Source organism: Macaca mulatta, chromosome 14 (genome assembly GCF_049350105.2).
Source record: "Macaca mulatta isolate MMU2019108-1 chromosome 14, T2T-MMU8v2.0, whole genome shotgun sequence".
NCBI lineage: Eukaryota > Metazoa > Chordata > Mammalia > Primates > Cercopithecidae > Macaca > Macaca mulatta.
The window spans coordinates 55,736,345-55,757,224 of NC_133419.1; the positions used below are offsets into that span (position 1 = coordinate 55,736,345).

Here is a 20,880-nt window from a genome sequence, read left to right on the forward strand (position 1 = left end):
CACAGGCTGGGTGCAATGGCTCACACCTATAATCCTAGCACTTTGAGAGGCTGAGGTGGGCAGATTGTTTGAGCCCCGGGGAATTCAAGACCAACCTGGGCAACATGGCAAAACCCCATCTCTTCAAAAAAAAAAAAAAAAGAAAAAGAAACGCACAAAAAATAGCTGGGTGTGGTGGCATACTCCTGTAGTCTCAGCTGTTCAGGAGTCTGCGGTGGGAGGATCACTTGAGCCCAGGAGGTCAAGTCTGCAGTGAGCCAAGATCACACCACCGCACTCCAGCCTGGGTGACAGGGTTGAAACCCTGTTTCAAAAACAACAACAAATAAACATGCATTTCAAATCCTAGAATGTCATTGCCGAAGGCTCAATAGAAATCATCTACCCAGCCTCCTCTCTGGATGTTAGGCCACCTATCTAATCAGCATCAAAGAAGCCTGGTTTTGTGTCCCTAGTCCAGGCTAGGTTGCCTACTTGAGGTCGGTTCCTTCTTGTGTGCTGGTAGATGCACTCGTTATCAAGTCTACAGTGAAACCTTGTTTAGGAACAGCTGTGGTAGCTACCCTCTATATGCCAAGATGATAAAGTAAGTAATCTCAACCACTGCTGGTAGAATTCATCAGTCATAATTTTTTTTTTTTCCTTGAGCTGGAGTCTCACATTGTTGCCAGGCTGGAGTGCAGTGGTACAATCTCAGCTCACTGCAGCCTCCACCTCCTGGGTTCAAGTGATTCTCCTGCCTCAGCCTCCCGAGTAGCTGGGATTACAGGTGCCCGCCACCATGCCCGGCTGATTTTTGTATTTTTAGTAGAGAGAGATTTCACCATGTTGGCAGGCTGGTCTCAAACTCCTGACCTCAAGTGATCTGCCCGCCTCAGCCTCCCAAAGTGCTGAGATTATAGGCGTGAGCCACCGTACCACGCTGAGTCATAATTTTTAAGATCTTTAGCAGAAAAACTTAAACACAATGAATTATCCTGTGTCCTAAAAGTTTAATATGTTGATTATTACATACTGGATTATGGGGTTGTAATTTGATAGTATTTGGCACTAGCTGTCTGATTTGGACTGTGATAGTATTTGGCACTAGCTGTCTGATTTGGACTGTTTTTAAGATGTTCCTTATATGTGTACATGTTGCCCTAAGCCAGCCATATGGATATTGTAAGAAAAGTCCACTGGACTTGGTTCCAATTACAAGGTGTTACAATAGCCCTGAGGAACAGAGGGCCAGGTATTGCATCTCCTCTTCTGCTTTCAGCTCATTCTCTTTCTGTCTACAAAGGTGCCTAGAGCCTATTTCAACTGGGGCTGACTACCACACAGCCTTTCAGTCTAATCCATGCCTCAAGGCGCCAAATGGAGCAATATACAAGGTGGCTGTCCAAATCTTACTGCGACCCCTAGAGCAGTCGCAACTTTGGACATTGGAGTCACTTGAACTTTTAAAATAACTAATATCTTGGGCCATCCCCAGAGATTCCGATTTAATTGGTCTGAGGTGAGACCTGGGCATTGGGATTTTTTTTAAAGCCCTTGGTTTTTCAAATGTACATCCAAGGTTGAGAACTACTGCACTGGACCCTGCAGTTAAAAGGTAGAGAAGAAACTGTTAATTAGTCTTAGGGGCCCCACATATTATGAATTTCATGCCATCTGGGGCTTGAGACATTTTTTTATATATATATATAAACTGGTAAAATGCATGTTGATTTTGACTGAGTCACTTCATTCCAAGCAAGATACCACTGCTGAGACACCCTTCATGGCCTTTTAAAGAACTACTTTTTGCCTCACCCCAACACATTTTCCTCCCTATTAAAAACAAAGTGGGCTCATGTTAGTAATAGATTGACTATTTGAAAAAGGTATAAAAGTTCTGTTTTTATTTTTAAATCACCCAAGGACACAGACTACACCCTTCTGTCATCTAGAATCTCAGTAACCATGATCTGTGGTATATATAAACTCCTAAACAAGAAAACACTTTAAACGGCTTCATAATAAACAGCCAACAACTTAAAAGAGAAACATAAAATTATGGTTTTTACTGAGCTTCATCGAATCAACTCTGAAGTCCTTCCATTTTCTCTTGAAAACTATAGACCGCCTCCTGCATGGACTTCTTTGAATCTAGATATAGATGCAGGAGGAGGGTTGGAAGAGTCATGATTGATAGACTGCTGGTTGCTGAGGCAAACTTCATCGGATGTTTCCTCCATCTGGATTTGTTTGCCTATAGCTATGAAATTCATTCCTGTCTTTAGCTTTGCAGTTATTTTCTAACGTTTTTGCACAAATGTTGCTATTTTTAAAGCCATAAAAAAAATCCACTTTTTTATCTGCTACATGCATCATACTTTTTTTTTGCAAAGTGTTAAAATTTATTGAATTTTGTTTTGTTGGATTTTTTTTAACTTACAGGAACTTTATTTGATGATAAAGGAGAAAAGCATGCCAAAAAGGGAATCTGTATTTGGGAGTGTATTGACAGAATGCACAAGAGGAGTCCCATTTTCTTTAATTATTTATATTCACCATTGGAAATAGAGGTAGAGTAAGAAATCATTTATGTTTCATTTTCTGAAATTTTGTGTTAAGGTTTTCCTTAGTTTTAACATATATAAGCTGTTTAAGCTTTTTATAAACATTGGACTAGGTTTCATACCAAAAAGCTATGTCAAAGTTTAGATATTATAGTTTTGGGTTGTGACACAAATGGAGACTGTTCCCTAAATTCTTGCCACAAAAATTAAGAGCTGGCTCCCAAAACCTAGAAGGGAAAACTTCTAGAGAATCAAAGCAAGACAACTTTCCCCAGAAAGAAAGAACTAACAGAATTTGAAATATCAACAGGTGGTCTAAGCTGAAAAACCTTAAAATACTTTAGAAAAAGTTTCTTTAAGTCTATCTGTACCAAAGCCATGGAAGGACCCCTATAGGAAGCAGAGATGTTTGGAGCTGAGCCCAAGAAGGATAACATATCTCAAGGCAACTGTGCCCCACCATGCACATCTACATAACACACGCCCTGGAATGGAACAGATTGGTCTGATAAGCAGTTCCACCATTACTTAGGGCCAAGAGAGGTCCCTCCCCTGGGCCCCAATCATAGAACCCTAGTCTGGCCTTCCTCCAGCTGCATCCTCCTCATGAGGTGAGGAGTACAAGAAACCAAAGGTACATGGTTAGATGCCCCTCCTTCATCTAAACCATGCTCTGTCTGGGCACTTCAGAATTCTTTGCCCAAATTCAGGCTGCTCACCAGGCTACTTCTCCAAGTCAGTCTCCTATGTTAGTACATGGACCCCAAGGCCCAAAGAATGGCAAAAAGTAGCAGGTTTGACAGAGTGGACAGAGTTTGACTTTCTGGGCTGGGGTATACATAATCATTCATGTAAGACCCTTAGAATAAAGATAGGGGTGGGAGAAGAAGAGAGGCCCAGGACAGGGGGCTGGGGCCAGCTCTCCCAGTGCCACCACTTGTTAGTATAAAATTCTGAGGAATCCAAGAATTCTCTATTGAACTTGACCTTCTAGGTCATTAGGAAGTTACATTTCTCAGTGTAGGAGGGAGGATTGGAAGATGTTTTATTTAATAATTTATCTTGATGTATGACTTTTAAATTAAGATTTAGACATATGGTATTTGAACTCCATTCATACTCTTCCTCCTCTGGACTCTACAAATGTTAGGGGTTTGCCTGACAGTGAGCTTGGGGTACTTTGGGGTCAAGATGAAACTATATTTCTGTTTTAACAGGCTCTAAAGCCCAATGTAAATGTCTCCAGCCTCAAGAAGTGGGATTACTACATAGAAGAGACCCTGTCCACAGGCCCTTCCTATGACTGGATGATGCTAACCCCCAAGCATTTCCCCTCCGAAGACTCTGACCTGGCTGGAGAAGCTGGGCCACGGAGCCAGAGGAGAACAGTGTGGCCATGCTATGATGATGTCAGCTGTACTCAGCCCGATGCTCTCACCAGCCTTTTCAGTGTAAGTCAACTGTAGACACACACCTGGGGCACCAGGGGCCCTGGAGGCACGAGGCCAGAGGAACCAGGCTAAGTTAAGAATGGTTTACAAACTTCTGAACATGGCTCTGCTTACTCTGGGCTAGGGTTATGGTAGCACCCTCCGTGTATGAAGAAACCAGATTTGCTTCCTATCATCAGTGGGGAACCAGGCTTCACTACTGGAAAAGAGTCTCAATAAAAGTGATTTTCCCCAGCACTTTGGGAGGCCGAGACGGGCAGATCACGAGGTCAGGAGATCGAGACCATCCTGGCTAACACGGTGAAACCTCGTCTCTACTTAAAAATACAAAAAACTAGCCGGGCGAGGTGGCGGGCGCCTGTAGTCCCAGCTACTCGGGAGGCTGAGGCAGGAGAATGGCGTGAACCTGGGAGGCGGAGCTTGCAGTGAGTGGAGATCACGCCACTGCACTCCAGCCTGGGTGACAGAGCAAGACTCTCAGGAAAAAAAAAAAAATGATTTTCCAGCATTACAAGGAAGCAATCAAGCAAATGGAGCAATTTACTCCTTCCGGCAGCTTCCCAGCTGTTTCAGTTGCCTGAACAGCCTTAGTCAGGCCTTGGCTGTGGCTTTTGTGGGTGCTTTACTTCCTCTGGTCAGAAGTGTGGGTGGTCAGTGGCCTGATGGGAGTGCTGCCAACCATCTTCTGCAAGGAATGTTCCAGAACCAACCCCTCCTGGCAGTAGCCAGCCTGAGGAATAGCTTTGAGCCCTGATATAGGCCAGACACTTCCTAAAGAGTCTTCCCCCTCTGGTTTCCTGACCAGGAAGAGTATGCTTCAGTAGTCATACTGTCACAGAGGCAGCTGCCCTGATCTCCAGCTTCTCTGTCAGAACGTATATCTGTTTCCTTAGGTATTTCTTGGCTTATTCTTTCCACATCTGGTTTGAATCATCAGAGTTGAGGGGTTCCTCCTGTCAAGGACTGGCTTCTCATCTACCTCAGCTATTAGGGCTGGGCCATGGGCCAGTGCTTGACCTCTTGCTTTGGCTATCAGATTTCCCATGGGCTGCCCAAGGGTGCAGATGTCTGAGATACATATTTCACATTCTAGTATGTAAGCTATCCTGTACAAAAAGGCCTAGTTATAGGTCCTAATAAACCATCTTCGCCACAGTGCGGCACACCAGCTAGAGCTCTCACCACTATTTCTGGCTGGGAGACCTCTCAGACCCATGTCCACCACTTAACTGCCCTCTGGCCATGCTGCTCATCTGGGCCTAGTACAGAAGCAGTATGGCTTTGGGGCACATCCTGATTTCTATGAAATACTGATCAGAAAACTTTTCATTTCTTTGCAGGAAATTGAAAAATTGGAGCACAAATTGAACCAAGCCCCTGAGAAGTGGCAGCAGCTGTGGGAAAGAGTAACTGTGGACCTTAAAGAAGAACCAAGAACAGATCGTGTGAGTTGGCAATGCCCCTTAAGAGCTACTTCTGAGTTTTCTGAGGGTGCTAAGTCAGGTGGAGCCCACTGCCACAGGTGACAAGACCCAGCTGGGTTTATGGCCAGAAGGAAGGGTGGAAAGGGGAGGGGTCATGTCCTGGGGGTCCAGGGCAGAAAGTTCCAAATGACTGAATACTTCCTGAGTGTCTCACTTCACCACAGTGACATACTACTTATGTCTCAGCACCCCAAATCCAAGGGAAATTATTGGGTTCTTTCCTGTCTCACTGCCTGTGTGGTTTCAGCGGATCTTCTACCACATGAGGGAGGAGGGGAATGCCAAGACCATGTTTGCTCCACAGAAAGTATTTTAAAACAACAAAACATGCCACTTTGTGTTGTTCACAATCCCTTTTCTGTTTCTGACTTAAGAAACATTTATCATAAAAATATTTTAACGATTGGGCAAGGTGGCTCACGCCTATAATCCCAGCACTTTGGGAGGCCGAGGCAGGCAGATCATGAGGTCAAGAGATCGAGACTATCCTGGCCAACATGGTGAAACCCCATCTCTACTAAAAATACAAAAAGTAGCTGGGCGTCTGTAATCCTGGCTACTCAGGAGGCTGAGGCAGGAGAATCGCTTGAACTTGGGAGGCAGAGGTTGCAGTGAGTGAGCCAAGATTGCACCACCACACTCCAGCTTGGTGACAGAACAAGAGTCCATCTCAAAAAAAAAAAAAATTTTATATATATATATATATATATATATATATATATATGAACGAAATACTCTGTTTTCTGCTTCTCATACCCCATTTCCTATTTCTGATCTAATATGGTACACACCTTCGCATCCTATTTAATCCACTGTGAGGGAATAGTATTCCCTCTCCTACGTGAGGAACAGGCACAGAGATCATCCAGTGGCAACTGGTAGAGCCACCAATCGAACCCACATCAGACTGGCTCCAAATGCAACAGAAGGGAAATTAGGATAGATGAGTGTTCTGAAGAACAGTTCAGGAAGAAGAGGCCAGCAGGTCAGATGTTGCAGAAAGGTCAAGAAGAATGGAAGGTAGAAGAAAACCTTTGTGGTAAAAAGAGACCATCTGGGGCTCTATCTCTTAACCTCAAATAGCAATTCAGGAGCTGTTATCAGACAGACAACAGGTGGGTGATGCCTTAATGCTTTTTTGTTAGAAAAATAATAGTTTATTGATTTTTTCTGATAATGAAAGTAATAATGTTCATTTTTTTGAAAGAACACACAAAGTTATAAAATAGAAGATGAGAATCACCCACAATTTATAGCCTAGAAGTAAACCACTGTGCTATCAAACTTGTTTTACCATACAAATTCACATATAAAAGAGATTTACTAGACATACTATTTTAAACCTGCTTTTTCGGCCGGCAGCGGTGGCTCAAGCCTGTAATCCCAGCACTCTGGGAGGCCGAGGCGGGCAGATCACGAAGTCAGGAGATCGAGACCATCCTGGCTAACATGGTGAAACCCTGTCTCTACTAAAAATACAAAAAAAAAGAAATTAGCCGGGTGAGGTGGCAGGCGCCTGTAGTCCCAGCTACTCCGGAGGCTGAGGCGGGAGAATGGCGTGAACCTGGGAAGTGGAGCTTGCAGTGAGCCAAGATCGCACCACTGGGGGCGACAGAGCGAGACTCCATCTCAAAAAAAAAAATAAAAATAAAATAAATAAAATAAACCTGCTTTTTCACTCCACATTGGCATACATGTCCTTCCATCTGTCACTGTGTGTAAACCAATGTCTGCCAGGCGCACTGTAATCCCAGCACTTTGGGAGGCTGAGGCAGGCAAACCACGAGGGCAGGAGTTTGAGACCAGCCTGGCCAGCATAGTGAAACCCCGTCTCTACTAAAAATATAAAAAGTTAGCTGGGCATGGTGGTGTGCACCTGTAATCCCAGCTACTCGGGAGGCTGAACCCAGGAGGCAGAGGTTGTAGTAAACCAAGATCACACCACTGCACTCCAGCCTGGGCGACAGAGTGAGACCCTGTCTCAAAAAAAAAATCATCTTTTTTTTTTTTGAGATAAGGTCTCACTCTGTCACCCAGGCTGGAGTGCAGTGGTGTGATCATGGCTCACTATAGCCTCAACCTCCCGGGTTCTGGTGATCATCCCAAGTAGCTGGGACTACAGGCACACATCACCATACTCGGCTCATTTTTAAAATGTTGTTTGTAGAAATGGGGCTTCATGTTCCCCGGGCTGGTCTCGAACTCCTGGACTCAAGTGATCCACTCACCTCGGCCTCCCAAAGTGCTGGGATTACATGTGTGAGCCACCACGCCTGGCCATAGCAACATCATTTTTTAATGGCTGTCTAGAATTCCACTGTATGGAAATGCCATAATTTGTTTAATGTCCCTAATAATGGACGGGTAGGTTGTTTCCAGTTTTTTACCATGATAACTAACTCTGGGACTGATAGTGTTGTACATTATCATTGCTTATTCGTCCAGTTTTTTCCCTGAGATAAATATTTGTAAATGAAATGTTCCAATCAGTGGCGTAAGTGTCTGTAAAGGTTTCCTAGCTCCTGTCCTGTCTTTTTCAGTCCCAAAGACACCTGTCGAGGTCCCCAGGAATTGTGTCTGCCAACCTCCCTTCCTATCAGAAGAGATCTCTGCTACATCTCCCAGACAGCAGCATGGGGGAGGAACAGAATTCCAGCATCTCCCCATCCAATGGAGTGGAGCGAAGAGCAGCCACGCTCTATAGCCAGTATACGTCCAAGAATGAGGAAAACAGGTGACATGCTGAATCCTGCTCGGTGTGCTGAAGACTTCCCCACACCACCTGAGGCTAAACCACAGGCCCCTCAATAAGCTAGGCCTGTGCAGTACAGTCTTTTATAAACTTGAAATGGATTTGCTTTAACTTTTGTAATGTTTTAGATGTCTCTTTGAAAAGAAAAAAAAAAAATTACAACTAAAAATAATGCCAAGAGGTTGTAGTTATTTGTAGTTGAGTCCTGATGGCTCTTATCTCCTGTCTGCCAGAACGTTTGAGGGAATATGTGTTAGCCAGCACTTTGTCAGTGGCAAACATCAGAAATCCAGCTTATGCTAGCTGAAGCAAAAAGGAATTTACTCACATAAACTAGGACAGTCAAGGGTATGCTAGCTTCTCACACAGTATCTTCTATCCGTTTCCCGGCTCTGCTTTGCCCTCTCTCTGTGTTATGTCAGTCCCAACATGGCACAAAAGATGGCTACTGATCATTCCAAGCCTCACAGATGTGGTAATCCCAGCAGAAAGCAGCAGTCTTTCCCCAGGGGTCTAGTAGCAAAATTCCAGGGAGAACTCTTATTGGCCATTTTTGGATCATCTAGGGGAAATAGAGACTTAACAAAAACAACAGACATCCCCTCCCCTTTACAGCATTTCGTAAGTGTAAATCAAAATTAACTCTCCTGTCATCATTTCTTCTAGGTCCTTTGAGGGAACACTTTATAAAAGAGGGGCTTTGCTGAAAGGTTGGAAGCCCCGTTGGTTTGTTTTGGATGTAACAAAACATCAGGTAATACTCTTAAAGCCAAAAGAAATTATTTCTGTCTAGGCTAGTCCCAGTCCCCGGCTATTATGTGGCTCTAGCAGACAGATTCCTCATGTACAGACTGCTTTTTTAGTGCCTCTCATATGCAATCTGGAGGCTCCTCAAGGGCCCCAGATGTCCCTGAGTAAGGGCAATAGCCTTCCGAGGAAGTTTCCCAAGTAGCTCGGCCTGGTACTTGCGGCTGAGGCAGCAACAGTTGAGCCCAGAGCATACAGCAATAGAACTCTTTTTTAATGCTCAGATATCTCTTGCTGCCTGATCTTAAAACCCAGGTGAGGGGATTCCTGAGGTTTTCAGCCTGTTGCATACATGCACATATAAGCCTGTGCCTGTGAACCCTCCTCAGAATACAGGTTACCTTTGTCCTTGCAGCAGAAAGCATCCATTCAAAACGGAGGGCATTAATTTATTCTACAAACATTTATTGAACACCACCTCTGTGCCCATTGCTGTACTGGTTAGTAAAGAAGGCACTGTTACCCTTCAAAGATGGCAGCAACAGGGGAGCAAAGGGGCCCCAAAAGAGGCAGAAGGGGATGTGCCCACCCAAACTTGGAATTCACCGTGGGCAAGTACTAGACTGGACCTTGCTGACTATGTCAAGAAATCTTTTGACTACTGTTAGGTTCTTAGCTATTCCTGTAGCAGCCTCTGCAATCCTTAGCATCATAGTCTTTACTCCAGTGATTTCAAGGGAGAGCAATTCCTACCCAAACCTCCAGCAGCTCTGCACCCTGCATTACTGAGAGCTGCATGGTCTCCTGTGTTCTGACTGCAGGCCTTACTCTACCTTGGAATTGACCACTCAGCCTTGAGGCTGAGGGTTACACATTTTGATTGTCAATGCATTTACTATAAAATGGAATCTGTTAGGAAAAACCTGAACTGTTACTCCTATAATACAGTGCTTTGGTTGGACCTGCATCTAGAAGACTCCTTCCAAATGAAGACTATATTTGGGGTCCAGCTTTTCCTCTACTTAAGGAATTTCATAATGATTACAGAGTCTTTGTGGGACAATATAGATAATTTATGTTCAAATATACAAATGGAAGCCCTGTTAGGGAGCTATACTCTGAAATCATAGAGCCTACACTGTGTAAAAAAGTTCCATTAAACTTCTAAATATAACGTAGGAGAACGTCATAATTTTTCTATAATTTACAATTACATCAAATTATACTTACATTCTTACCAGTCTTCTGGACTTCTTTAACATGAAAGATACAGTTTTTCCACTTAGCCCTGCTTATACCATGCCTGAGAGGAGAGAGAGAGAAAAGTCTCAGGCCAGAGCCACATTGTCAGAAGCACTACTTTCCTGCCATGTACACTAGAGAGTAAAATCCACAGATTATGGCCCAATAAGGCTTATTCCCTAGCAGTCTCTTTGACATTTTTCCTTTTTTTTTTTTTTGAGGCAGAGTCTTGCTCTGTTGCCCAGGCTGGAGTGCAGTGGTGCAGTCTCGGCTCACTGCAAGCTCCGCCTCCTGGGTTCTCGCCATTCTCCTGGCTCAGCCTCCCAAGTAGCTGGGACTACAGGCGCCCGCCACCACACCCGGCTAATTTTTTGTATTTTTAGTAGAGACTGGGTACGGGGTTTCACTGTGTTAGCCAGGATGGTCTCGATCTCCTGACCTTGTGATCTGCCCGCCTTGGCCTCCCAAAGTGCTGGGATGATTTTTTTTTCCTTTTTTTATTATTCCAAAAGGCAATATATGCTTATTATACCACATTCAAACATTTCATACAGATCTCAAAATCCCCTGTGTAGTCAAACGCTAAGCTATTTATTGTGTTCTTCAAAAATCATTTTTTATCTACATGCTGTTGGCAACTTGATCTTTAAAATGTCTTGAACAGTTTTCCTATATGAGTTCTGTATGAACTCATATAGATCTTCCATATTGTTTTTGAAAAGCTCTATAGTATTCCATTTTATTGATGAATTGTCATTTAATGTATTCACTGCTGCACTGAAAGACAAATATGTCTTTTCCAATGTTTAGCTGATAAAGCTGAAGGAAACTTCTTCATACATCTTTCTTTGCATGCTTATAGGAGTATTTCTGTAGGACTACTTTATAAAGGTGGGAAAGGTGTTTCTTTTTTTTTTTTTTTTTTTTTTTTTGAGATGGAGTTTCACTCTTGTCACCCAGGCTGGAGTGCAGTGGTGCATTCTCGGCTCACTGCAACCTCTGCCTCCTGGGTTCAAGCGATTCTCCTGCCTCAGCCTCCCCAGTAGCTGGGATTACTAGTGCCCACCATGCCCAGCTAATTTTTGTATTTTTAGTAGAGATGGGATTTCACCATATTGGTCAGGCTGGTCTCAAACTCCTGACCTCAAGTGATCTACCCACCTCAGCCTCCCAAAGTGTTGGGATTACAGGCGTGAGCCACTGCACCCAGCGTGGAAAGATGTTTCAATAGGCATAAGCATTCTAAATTTTAGTTGATATTGCCAATTTGTTCTCCAAAAAATTTCCAACAAATTATATTCACACTGGCAGTATTTGAGATGATCTAGTACCTTATTGGATATCATCAGCCATTTTTAATATTTCTCAATCCAAAAGTGGAATCTCATTTATTATCATTTACTTTTCTTTGATTAATGAAGTTGATCATCTTTTCAAATATTTGTAAGTCATTTGTATTTCTCTGTGACTCGCCTGTTGAGATATTTTGAGCATTTTTCTACTAGATTGTTTATCTTTTTCTTATCAATTTCTGGGAATTCTGTATATTACTAAACATTAGCCCCCTTTTTATATGTTACATATACTTTTTACAGTTGTTACTTCACTTCTTTTTTTTTATTATTTTGTTTTTTGAGACAGGGTCTTACTCAGGCTGGAGTACAGTGGCAGGATCTCAGCTTACTGCAACTTGACCTCACAGGCTCGAGCAATCCTCCCACCTCAGCCTCCTGAGTAGCTGGAACTACGGGCATGCACCACCACGACTGGCTAATTTTTGTATGTTTTTGTAGAGACAGGGTTTCACCACATTGCCCAGCCTGCTGTCGAACTCCTAGGCTTAAGTGATCCATCCCAATGTACTGAGATTACAGGCATAAACCACCATGCCCAGCCTTAATTCTATTTTTTAAGATGTAATACATTTATTTGTTCAATTTCTAAACAGTACATAAGTCTTTCCCTCAGTGCTTTCTCCAAGTTCTTCCTAGTTCTTCCTAGAAGCAACAAGTAACATTAATTTTTTGTGTATTCTTCCAGGCATAGTTTAGCATATATAACCAAGGTACAGAGGAAGGTATTCAAATACAGTTTGAAAAGCCATGCCATTTTCTCTTTCTGCGTCTCTGATATCTCACTTGTATCCTTTTGGTTGCAGCTGCGATACTATGACTCAGGTGAGGACACGAGCTGTAAAGGCCACATTGATCTGGCTGAAGTAGAAATGGTCATCCCTGCTGGCCCCAGCATGGGAGCCCCAAAGCACACAAGTGACAAGGCTTTCTTTGATGTAAGTTGATCTTACTTCTCTTTTACTGGCTCTGCCTGCACATCATTCTATCTGTCTCCAAGAATGATGGAGCCCTCAGAGCAATTGGTGGTGACTACAGATGGATGACAGACCCCCTTGGCTATGGGAATTGTTCCAGAGCTTGAACTCAGCATTATTGACCCCAAGGCTATCCTCTCTTCCTGTCTGTATGTCTCAGAAAAGCTGTATACTGCTTTATGCAAAAGGAGTCCAGCCACACATGGAAACAGATGAACTCCTTGTTAAATGCTGTTAGTTCAGTTACTACCTACTTTCAAGAACAGATGCTATTTCCCTAGTATTCAGCGGTCTTCATGCTTGACCACCCACAAAAGACTGTCCTTAGGCACACATGAGAAGTATCTACCCTAACATCTTCAGCAGCCCTCACGTGGGCTATGGGGCACTTTATAGGCCACATAATAGAAGGGGACTTATGTAGTCCCTGGAGTCAAGCAGGGCTTCATAAAGAAGATAGGTCATCCTTTATTGCCCTGCTCAGGCCATGAGATCGTTTTCCTGACAGTGGGCTTCCAATATGGCTCCAACTGAAGAAAGGGGACACAAAGGCCAACTTTATGGTATGGATGAATCTCAGGCATCCCCCTGGAGCACAAGGAGCTCCCTCACCTTTAGTGCATTGGTGCAGTGCATGGGAGAGGTTAAAGGCACCATTCATTGCTGACCCTTCCTCCTTAGTCAAAGAAGACACTAAGAAAATGCAAAGTAAGGCGCTCTCAGTGTGTCTCCTTTTCCTGCCAGTACCCTTCTACCAACATCCCCTATGACTCTAGAGACCAGAAAAGTAAAGGCAGTAACAGTATGGTAGTTGAGGAGAAAAATTCATACGGAGGTTCTGGGGCAGTATGGAAAAGAAAGGTCACAGGGACTGATTTACCATTTACCCAAATCTATAAAACAGCCCTGCCCTTCATCTCTGGTTCTCTGTCATTTGGTTTTGTAGCTCAAGACCAGCAAACGTGTGTATAACTTCTGCGCGCAGGATGGACAGAGTGCCCAGCAATGGATGGACAGGATCCAGAGCTGTATCTCTGATGCCTGATGCCCATGGTCAACCTATGCCGAAGAAATAGAGGAACTCATGCTGCCAGATAGAAAAAAAAAAAAGCATGGATCCTTGAGGAGCTGACAACACGTTATCCCAGGGCCTGAGGTTCTCCTGCCCAATCCCTTCTTGCAGGGGTTGCTATATCTACTTAACCTGAATAGGTGTTTCACACAGGTCTGGTCAATAGCCCCATGCACTCCCTATATCTTGCACTACATTTTTCTAACAGGGTCTTAGTGGTTAATGATCAGAAGATGTCTCCTGAGCCAACTGTGAACCTCACCCAGGCAAAATGGCTACCACCTACTTGGGTCCTTCTTCATGAAAGCTATAGATCCTTTTTTGTTCTCCAGGGTCATAATTTGCTTGGAGACCTGTTTAACAAGCAAAAATCAAAACCCTCCAAGATTGTCTCATATTCTACCTAGACTAGGTTTCCTATGAGAGGCATCTACTTGTACTGCCTGACCTTTGAGATGCTCAGTTCTCTGGTGCTGCCAAAAGGTGCTTCCATGGTCCCTTCTCTGCCACTGGGGTTCACAACAAGAGATGTCATTGTTCAGTAGCAGGCAAAGAGGAAGCACACAGCATTATTCTGATGGAAAAAGATTATCCAGGGAATGGTACAATGACCAGCCCAATGCAGGAAAACACTACTTCCAAAACATTAAATTCTCTATCCAAAACGTTGAATTCTCTAGACCAGAGGTGCTCTGAGGATCCAGGGCCTTGTGTTCTTATGTATCTTCTGCTTCCTGACAGTTTCTTTTTCAAAATAACATGCAAAAAAAGCTGAATGCACTAACTCACAAACACTTGCACTGAACTCCCAATGAAGTGAAGATGTTGGAAAGACAGAGGCCAGCTATTTAGGACCACACACACCTGTGACAAGGGCTGTGTTGACCACAGTCACACTGTGGCATGACTGGATACCCAAACTACACTTCTACACATGAAAAGTAAGAACTGTCTTTAGATTTTCTTTACTTTGATAACTTGTGTTTGTTTAGCTTAAGACCCAAGAAATGCTGTTTGCTCATGGTAAACAGAAACAGCATCTTTGCTACAGCCACTGACACCAGCTGGCGTCATAGGTAGCTAGATCATTGCATTTGTTTTGAAATGTTAATATGTTAAATACTAAACTAATATTTCAAAAATGTGTATATATGATTTCTATATCCTTGCTTTTCAGATAGCCTGCTTATAATTTAATATAAATTAACTGATGCATTCATAAGATTTCAATAATGAAATGGTTCCCTTTTTTAAAAATAAAAATACATTGTCTTTGTAGATTAAAAATGTCGGAATTTCAAATTTAAAATTGTCTACACACTAGGAAATAGAACTGTGTTAATATATAAGAAATTCGGGGATAATTAAGAATGAAGGACTTTTCTATCATTTCCATTTTATAAATTGCCACCTGTGAAAATGGTTTTTGCACATTATTTGTATTTTTCTTTGTATATGAAATAATTTTTTGTACTTTGTAAAATATGGACCCCATTGTACCTTCAGCTATTTGAGACTATACACAGTGCTTCTTTTGTAACTGGACTATTTTAACTTTCGTGAAGGCATTACATTGCCTCACATTCACTAACCACCTTGAATTAAATTTATTTCTTAAGAAAAAGCATCCCTCATTTACTGTGAACCGAAGTTCGTTCTGTAGTGCACAGCACGCAGGAGGGTAACACTCAGGATTCATACATGGGACTAAAGGTTCAAGAATAAAACAAAGCATGGCCCACTTTGTGCCTTCATTCTCCTAATGTCATCACTGCCCTTTGCTCAAGAAGTAACCAGGGATACTGAACATGTTAGCATGAGCTTCTGGGTTCCAGACACACTTCTGCAGAGTTTAGGTAAGAGACTTGAGGCCAAGATTCTCACGTGTGCTGCCACTCCTACCACTGTCTAATAAGCTGTTTGTCTGAAATTGCTTAAGTCCCTTACCTATTCTGGGTCCATTCCACCACCTAGAGTATATAGTAATTTGTGAAAATTTTAGGCATGAGACATTGAAGTCTGAGCAGCAGATTTTTCTGCTTCAGGGAATTTTTTTTTTTTTTTTTTTTTGAGACGGAGTCTCGCTTTGTTACCCAGGATCTGGAGTGCAGTGGCGCGATCTCAGCTCACTGCAAGCTCTGCCTCCCGGGTTCACACCATTCTCCTGCCTCAGCCTCCCAAATAACTGGTACTATAGGCACTTGCCACCATGCCCGGCTAATTTTTTGTATTTTTAGTAGAGACGGGGTTTCTCCGTGTTCGCCAGGATAGTCTCAATCTCCTGACCTCGTGATCTGCCCTCCTCGGCCTCCCAAACAGGGAATTGTTAAACAGCACAAATGATCAGTGATTTCCGTTCTAGACAGTACTTCTCTGGTTAAGCCCATGAGTTTACCTCATGTAGCCAACAGAGAATGCAAGTTTTCATCTCAGGGCTGAGCCTTTAAGTCCTTTGACATCCAGAGTCCTCTGAGCCAAGCAAGAGGACCCCAAAGAGCCACTGAGGCTCAAGGTGGGACAGTGACATATTCCCTGAGCTTTCGGTTCTCCTCAGTCTCAAGAGCATGCTGATCTAAGCCAAGGGCCCTCAAGCCTTTCCTTGGTCCTGGGCCTCTCAACAGCTACCATTACGCATTGCTGTGTCCCTGAGATTCAGTCAGGCAGGAAACAACTGGGATTAGGGGTTGAGTAGAAGCTGTGTTCACAGTGTCAGTATCTGGATGCCCTTCATTCCTCAGGTCTTAACTGTAAAAGGGGAGAATACTGGGTTCTGTAAACCAAAAATAAAATTCTAAGACCCCCAGATAACTGAATGGATCCTTCTCAGCCAAGGGAGTTCCAAAGAAACCTGAAAAATGAGTTCCAGTCATGATGCTGGGGCAAGGAGGTGGACAGGCCTCATTATAGCCTCTCCCTTTTGGAGTTTAGACACAACAGACTAGCATTAACATTAAAACAGATCTTAAGACTGACAAAATAGACTGTCACAATAAAATACCAAATTCCAACCTGACTCTAGTATAGCATCACATAACAGATAGTAAGCCCTAAAGGAAATCAAAGCTTTTTTAATCCCAAAATACATTCCTTTTACATATTTTGAAATGGCCCTGCAAAGCTGTATCTTGGGGGGATTTACATTCTATAGAGGATCCCTTTCCCTTCCCAGGTCTTTTTCTGATCCTGAAGAGATTAGCTAAGAGTCTAGTGCCTTTTATTAAATGTCTGAATAGGAAATATTTGCTATCTGTTGCCTCTAAGGGCAGCCACCTATGAGACTTCGTCTACATAAGAAACTAGGTCTCTACAACCCCTTATCTTAACCTAGACTCTCAATTTCAGCCTTTTAGATAATAACTCCTTCAACCAATTGCCTATCAGAAATCTTTGAATCCACCTGTGACCTATAAGCTTCCGCCTTTCCAGGCCAGACCAATTTGTACTTCACATGCATTGGTTGATGTCTTATGTCTCCCTAAAACATACAAAAACAAGAGCCTTTACCCCAACCACCTTGGGCTTGTATTCTCAGGACCTCCTGAGGCTGTGTCCTGGGTCACAATCCTTAACCTTGGAAAAATAAATCTCTAAATTGATTGAGACCTGTCTCATATACTTTTTTGCTTTACAGTTCCAAGGGAGAAAGACCAGAGCTTGGCTGCCTGCAAGAGCCTTAACAGGGCCCTTCCTTCTGTGGTCCCAGTGACAAAACCCTTCTAATGTGGGCTCTTGAAAGATGCAAACTCAAAGGAGCACATAGCATAAAGTCACTTCCCAACCCCTTTGACCCAAATCCTTTATTCCCACCTCCCAAACCCCTTCACTCTACTAGTCTCCACCCCGGAGCTAGAGCTTAAACTGCTAATAACATGGCAGATTTGCTTCTCAAGGGAAACTGACATTTTTAGGTATTTAATCAGGGGTTCTTATAAGAGTTGTTAAGTAGCCCTATCATCCCATAAAGAATTTCTGAAAGATCCCAAGTTGATAACAGGGAAGTGCCCTCAGCAATCCCAGCCAAAGCTATTAATTAAGCAGTGAATAAAACAGTGTTGATGAAGAGATAGGGTTTACAGCAGCACCATCAAGCATATATAATGCAAGCCACATAGGTATCTTTAAGTTTAAAAAAAAGATGACATTAATTTTAATATATTTGTTTTTACCATATATTTACTCCAATATATCAAAAATATTTTAATGTGTAAACAATACAAAAAAATTAATGAAATATATTCCTTGTTCATACTAAATCCTCAAAATCTAGTGTGTATTTTATACTTACAGCACATCTGAGTTTGGACTAATATGTTTTTTTCAGAGGCCACTTCTGATAAAACAAATGCATATCATGTTTCTATACCAGTTCTCCAACATCAACTGGACATCCAACAATCCAGTTCAAGTCTGACACTAACTCTCCAGATTTAGCACAGACTCCACAAGTTCAGGTCTGTCTTTAAGACTGCCCCCACTTCAAACACTAGTTGCAAGTTCCAAGGGCCACCAGAACTTCTAACCAACCAGCTATAAATATGAAGGTTTCCACAACCCCCTTCTCAGGTTCAGTAATTTGCCAGAACAAATCACATAACTCAGAAAAACACTTTACTTACATTTACCAGCTTATTTCTAAGCGATAAACCTCAGGATCAGCCACAGGGAAGAGATGCACGGTATGGAGGGAGGCAGCACACCACCTGCCCAGCATCTGATGTGTTCACCAACCCAGAGGCACTCCTTATCTCATTATTCAAGAGGTTTTACAACCCAGTCTCCAGTTACCCTCCCTCCCCCGAGGTTGGGGGTGGCTGAAAGTTCCCACCTTCTATTCACTAGTCTGGCCTTTCAGACGACCAGCACGCATCCTTAACCTAGCTAGGGACCCCACCTGAATCACCTTGTTAGCATAAACTCAGGTGTTGCGAAGGGCAGTTATGAATAACAAAAGATACTCCTAAAGGGTGGGGTGTGTTAGGAACTTTTAAAAGAAACTATCACTTCAGAAATTTCTAGGGTTTTAGACACTGTGTGCCAGGAACCCAGAACAAAGAACAAATATATTTTGTACTCTACCACAACTAGCCTTATTTCCACTGCTACCACACTAAACAATACATATTTACAGCAAATAGCCTGCTCACAGCAGAGCCGTGCTGGGTGGCAAGAGACCTGGCTTCTAGTGCTGGCTGTCTTCTAATCTCATCTATGACCTTGAACCAGTCCCTTAACTTTGCTGGGCGTTGACTTACAAAAATGCAGGACACAGATGATCTGTTACTTTGTGATTCCAAATATTTACCTTGGCAAGGACTTAGTTTCCAAACTGAGATTTAAAGGATTTGCTGAAAAATCCAAATCATCTAAATCAGTGCTTCTCAAATTATAATGCATATATGAATCATCTTGTTAAAATGAGATTCTGATTCAAGAGGTTTGGGGTGGGGCTTGACATTCTGCATTTCTAATGAGGCCAGTGCTGCTGGTCCAAGGACCACAACACTGGTCCTTGGTAACAGAATTGTTCTTGGAGTAACAGAAATGTGTCTCAGTCCTCTGAGAAGCAGATGCCTGATAGGCAGGAACTCATGGAAGGCTGGAAGAGCCAAGAGACCATGATGCTGGTATAATCCTTTTGAAAAAGAAAGGGAAGCAAAGTTGAGTGGAGAAGACTTGGATTGCAGTGCAGTTCTAAGGAAGTTCAGCAAGGCAGATAAGAAGTCCTTGAGCCATCAGGGGAATCCCACATATTCCAAGAATGGGCCTTCCTAGGATCCCTGCCATGCTCAATCATTGGCTAGGAGCAGTTCATGGGAAGCATGGTTTTGGTGGAAACACAGTAATAGATTTCAGAATATACCAGCTGAGGCCAACAGTCAATGACAGTCACTGCAGTCAGAAATCTTTCATGGTTGTCAATGTTAAAGTTGTCAGAATCAAAATGGAGTCACTTATGTTTATAAAAAGCAAAACAAAACAAAACAAAAAAGCCTGATAAATTGAGCCAGGAAAAGCTATGAAGAGAGAGTACTCATGCATAAATACCTGATAACAAAAACTATCATAAAAAACTGCAAAACTTGCAACCTTGCACAAAGGCCATTGCAACCTTACACAAAAATTACTCCTTTGAAGGCATCTGTCCAGCAACTGCCTGTCCAGCCTTGGATTAGTGTCACCCTTGTTATTGATCCTTGTAGCCAGGATAATTATCTCAAAACAATTATGTATTGATCCTCACTTTTCCTTTAAAAAACCTTTGTGGTCCTTTACCTCCCTGAATACACACATAGCTTACTATGTGTTATATAGGTATTCCCATTGCAATGCCCTTGATGTAGTTTGGATGTGTGTCCTCACCCAAATCTCATGTTGAAATGTAATCCCCAGTTGGAGGTGGGGCCTGGTGGGAGTTGATTGGATCATGGGAGTGGATTTCTCATGAACGGTTTAGTACCGTCAACTTGGTACTATTTTCATGATGGTGAGTAAGTTCTCCTGAGGTTTAAAAGTGTGTAGCATCTTCCCCGTCTCTCTCTTGCTCCTGCTCTGGCCATGTGACATGCAAGTTCCCACTTGGTCTTCTACCGTGATTGTAAGATTCCAGAGGCCTCCCCAGAAGCAGATGCCACTATGCTTCCTCTACAGCCTGTAAACCATGAACTAGTTCAACCGCTTATAGTTTGTTTGTTTTGTTTTTTTTTTAGACAGGGTCTTGCTATGACACCCAGACTGTAGTGCAGTGGCGCAATGACAGCTCACTGCAGCCTTGACCTCCAGGACTCAAGCAATCCTCCCAGCTCAGCCTCCTGAGTAGCTGGGATTACAGGTGTGCTCCACCATGCCCAGCTAATTTTTTTATGGAGACAGGGTCTCACTATATTGCCCAAGATGGTCTTGAACTCATGGGCTCAAACAATCCTCCCACCTTGGCCTCCCAAAGTGCTAGGATTCCAGGCATGAGCCACCGCACCTGGCATCAGGTATTTCTTTATAGCAATGCAAGAACAGACTAATACAGCCCTATTATATAAATATTATTTTCGTTTAGAGAGCCTCTCTGTTATTTAAGGTGACATAAATGGTGTCCAGAAGCAGGACCTGAAAAAGAGTATCAGAAGGAATTCATGATTCTTGGAACTAGTGTACAATACTCACCTGAGCCCTTTGAGCACTCTGTTTCTATGGCTCACATTTTCTGCCCTGGTGGATTTCCTCTCAGGCCAAGCCTCCCCCTTTTTGGTAGAAGCTCTTGAC

General features: G+C 43.0%; 1 protein-coding gene and 1 long non-coding RNA gene across 12 annotated transcripts in view; one reads left to right on the forward strand and one right to left on the reverse strand.

The window, feature by feature from the left end:
* SBF2 (SET binding factor 2) overlaps window positions 1–15,247 on the forward strand; it is a 528,961-nt gene extending 513,714 nt beyond the window's left edge. For all 11 annotated transcript variants that reach the window (XM_077963424.1, XM_077963415.1, XM_077963418.1 and 8 more), the window contains 7 exons: window positions 2,425–2,552; window positions 3,764–3,997; window positions 5,338–5,442; window positions 8,022–8,215; window positions 8,900–8,987; window positions 12,381–12,512; window positions 13,498–15,247. In XM_077963424.1, the coding sequence (XP_077819550.1) occupies window positions 2,425–2,552; window positions 3,764–3,997; window positions 5,338–5,442; window positions 8,022–8,215; window positions 8,900–8,987; window positions 12,381–12,512; window positions 13,498–13,596 (980 nt within the window). In that variant the 3' untranslated portion in view covers window positions 13,597–15,247. The remainder of the gene's footprint in view (window positions 1–2,424; window positions 2,553–3,763; window positions 3,998–5,337; window positions 5,443–8,021; window positions 8,216–8,899; window positions 8,988–12,380; window positions 12,513–13,497) is intronic.
* Window positions 1–20,880, reverse strand: part of LOC114672343 (uncharacterized) — a 50,554-nt gene that overhangs the window by 14,907 nt on the left and 14,767 nt on the right. Inside the window, exon 2 of the long non-coding RNA XR_013404020.1 lies at window positions 10,211–10,283. This is a non-coding gene — a long non-coding RNA (uncharacterized LOC114672343). The remainder of the gene's footprint in view (window positions 1–10,210; window positions 10,284–20,880) is intronic.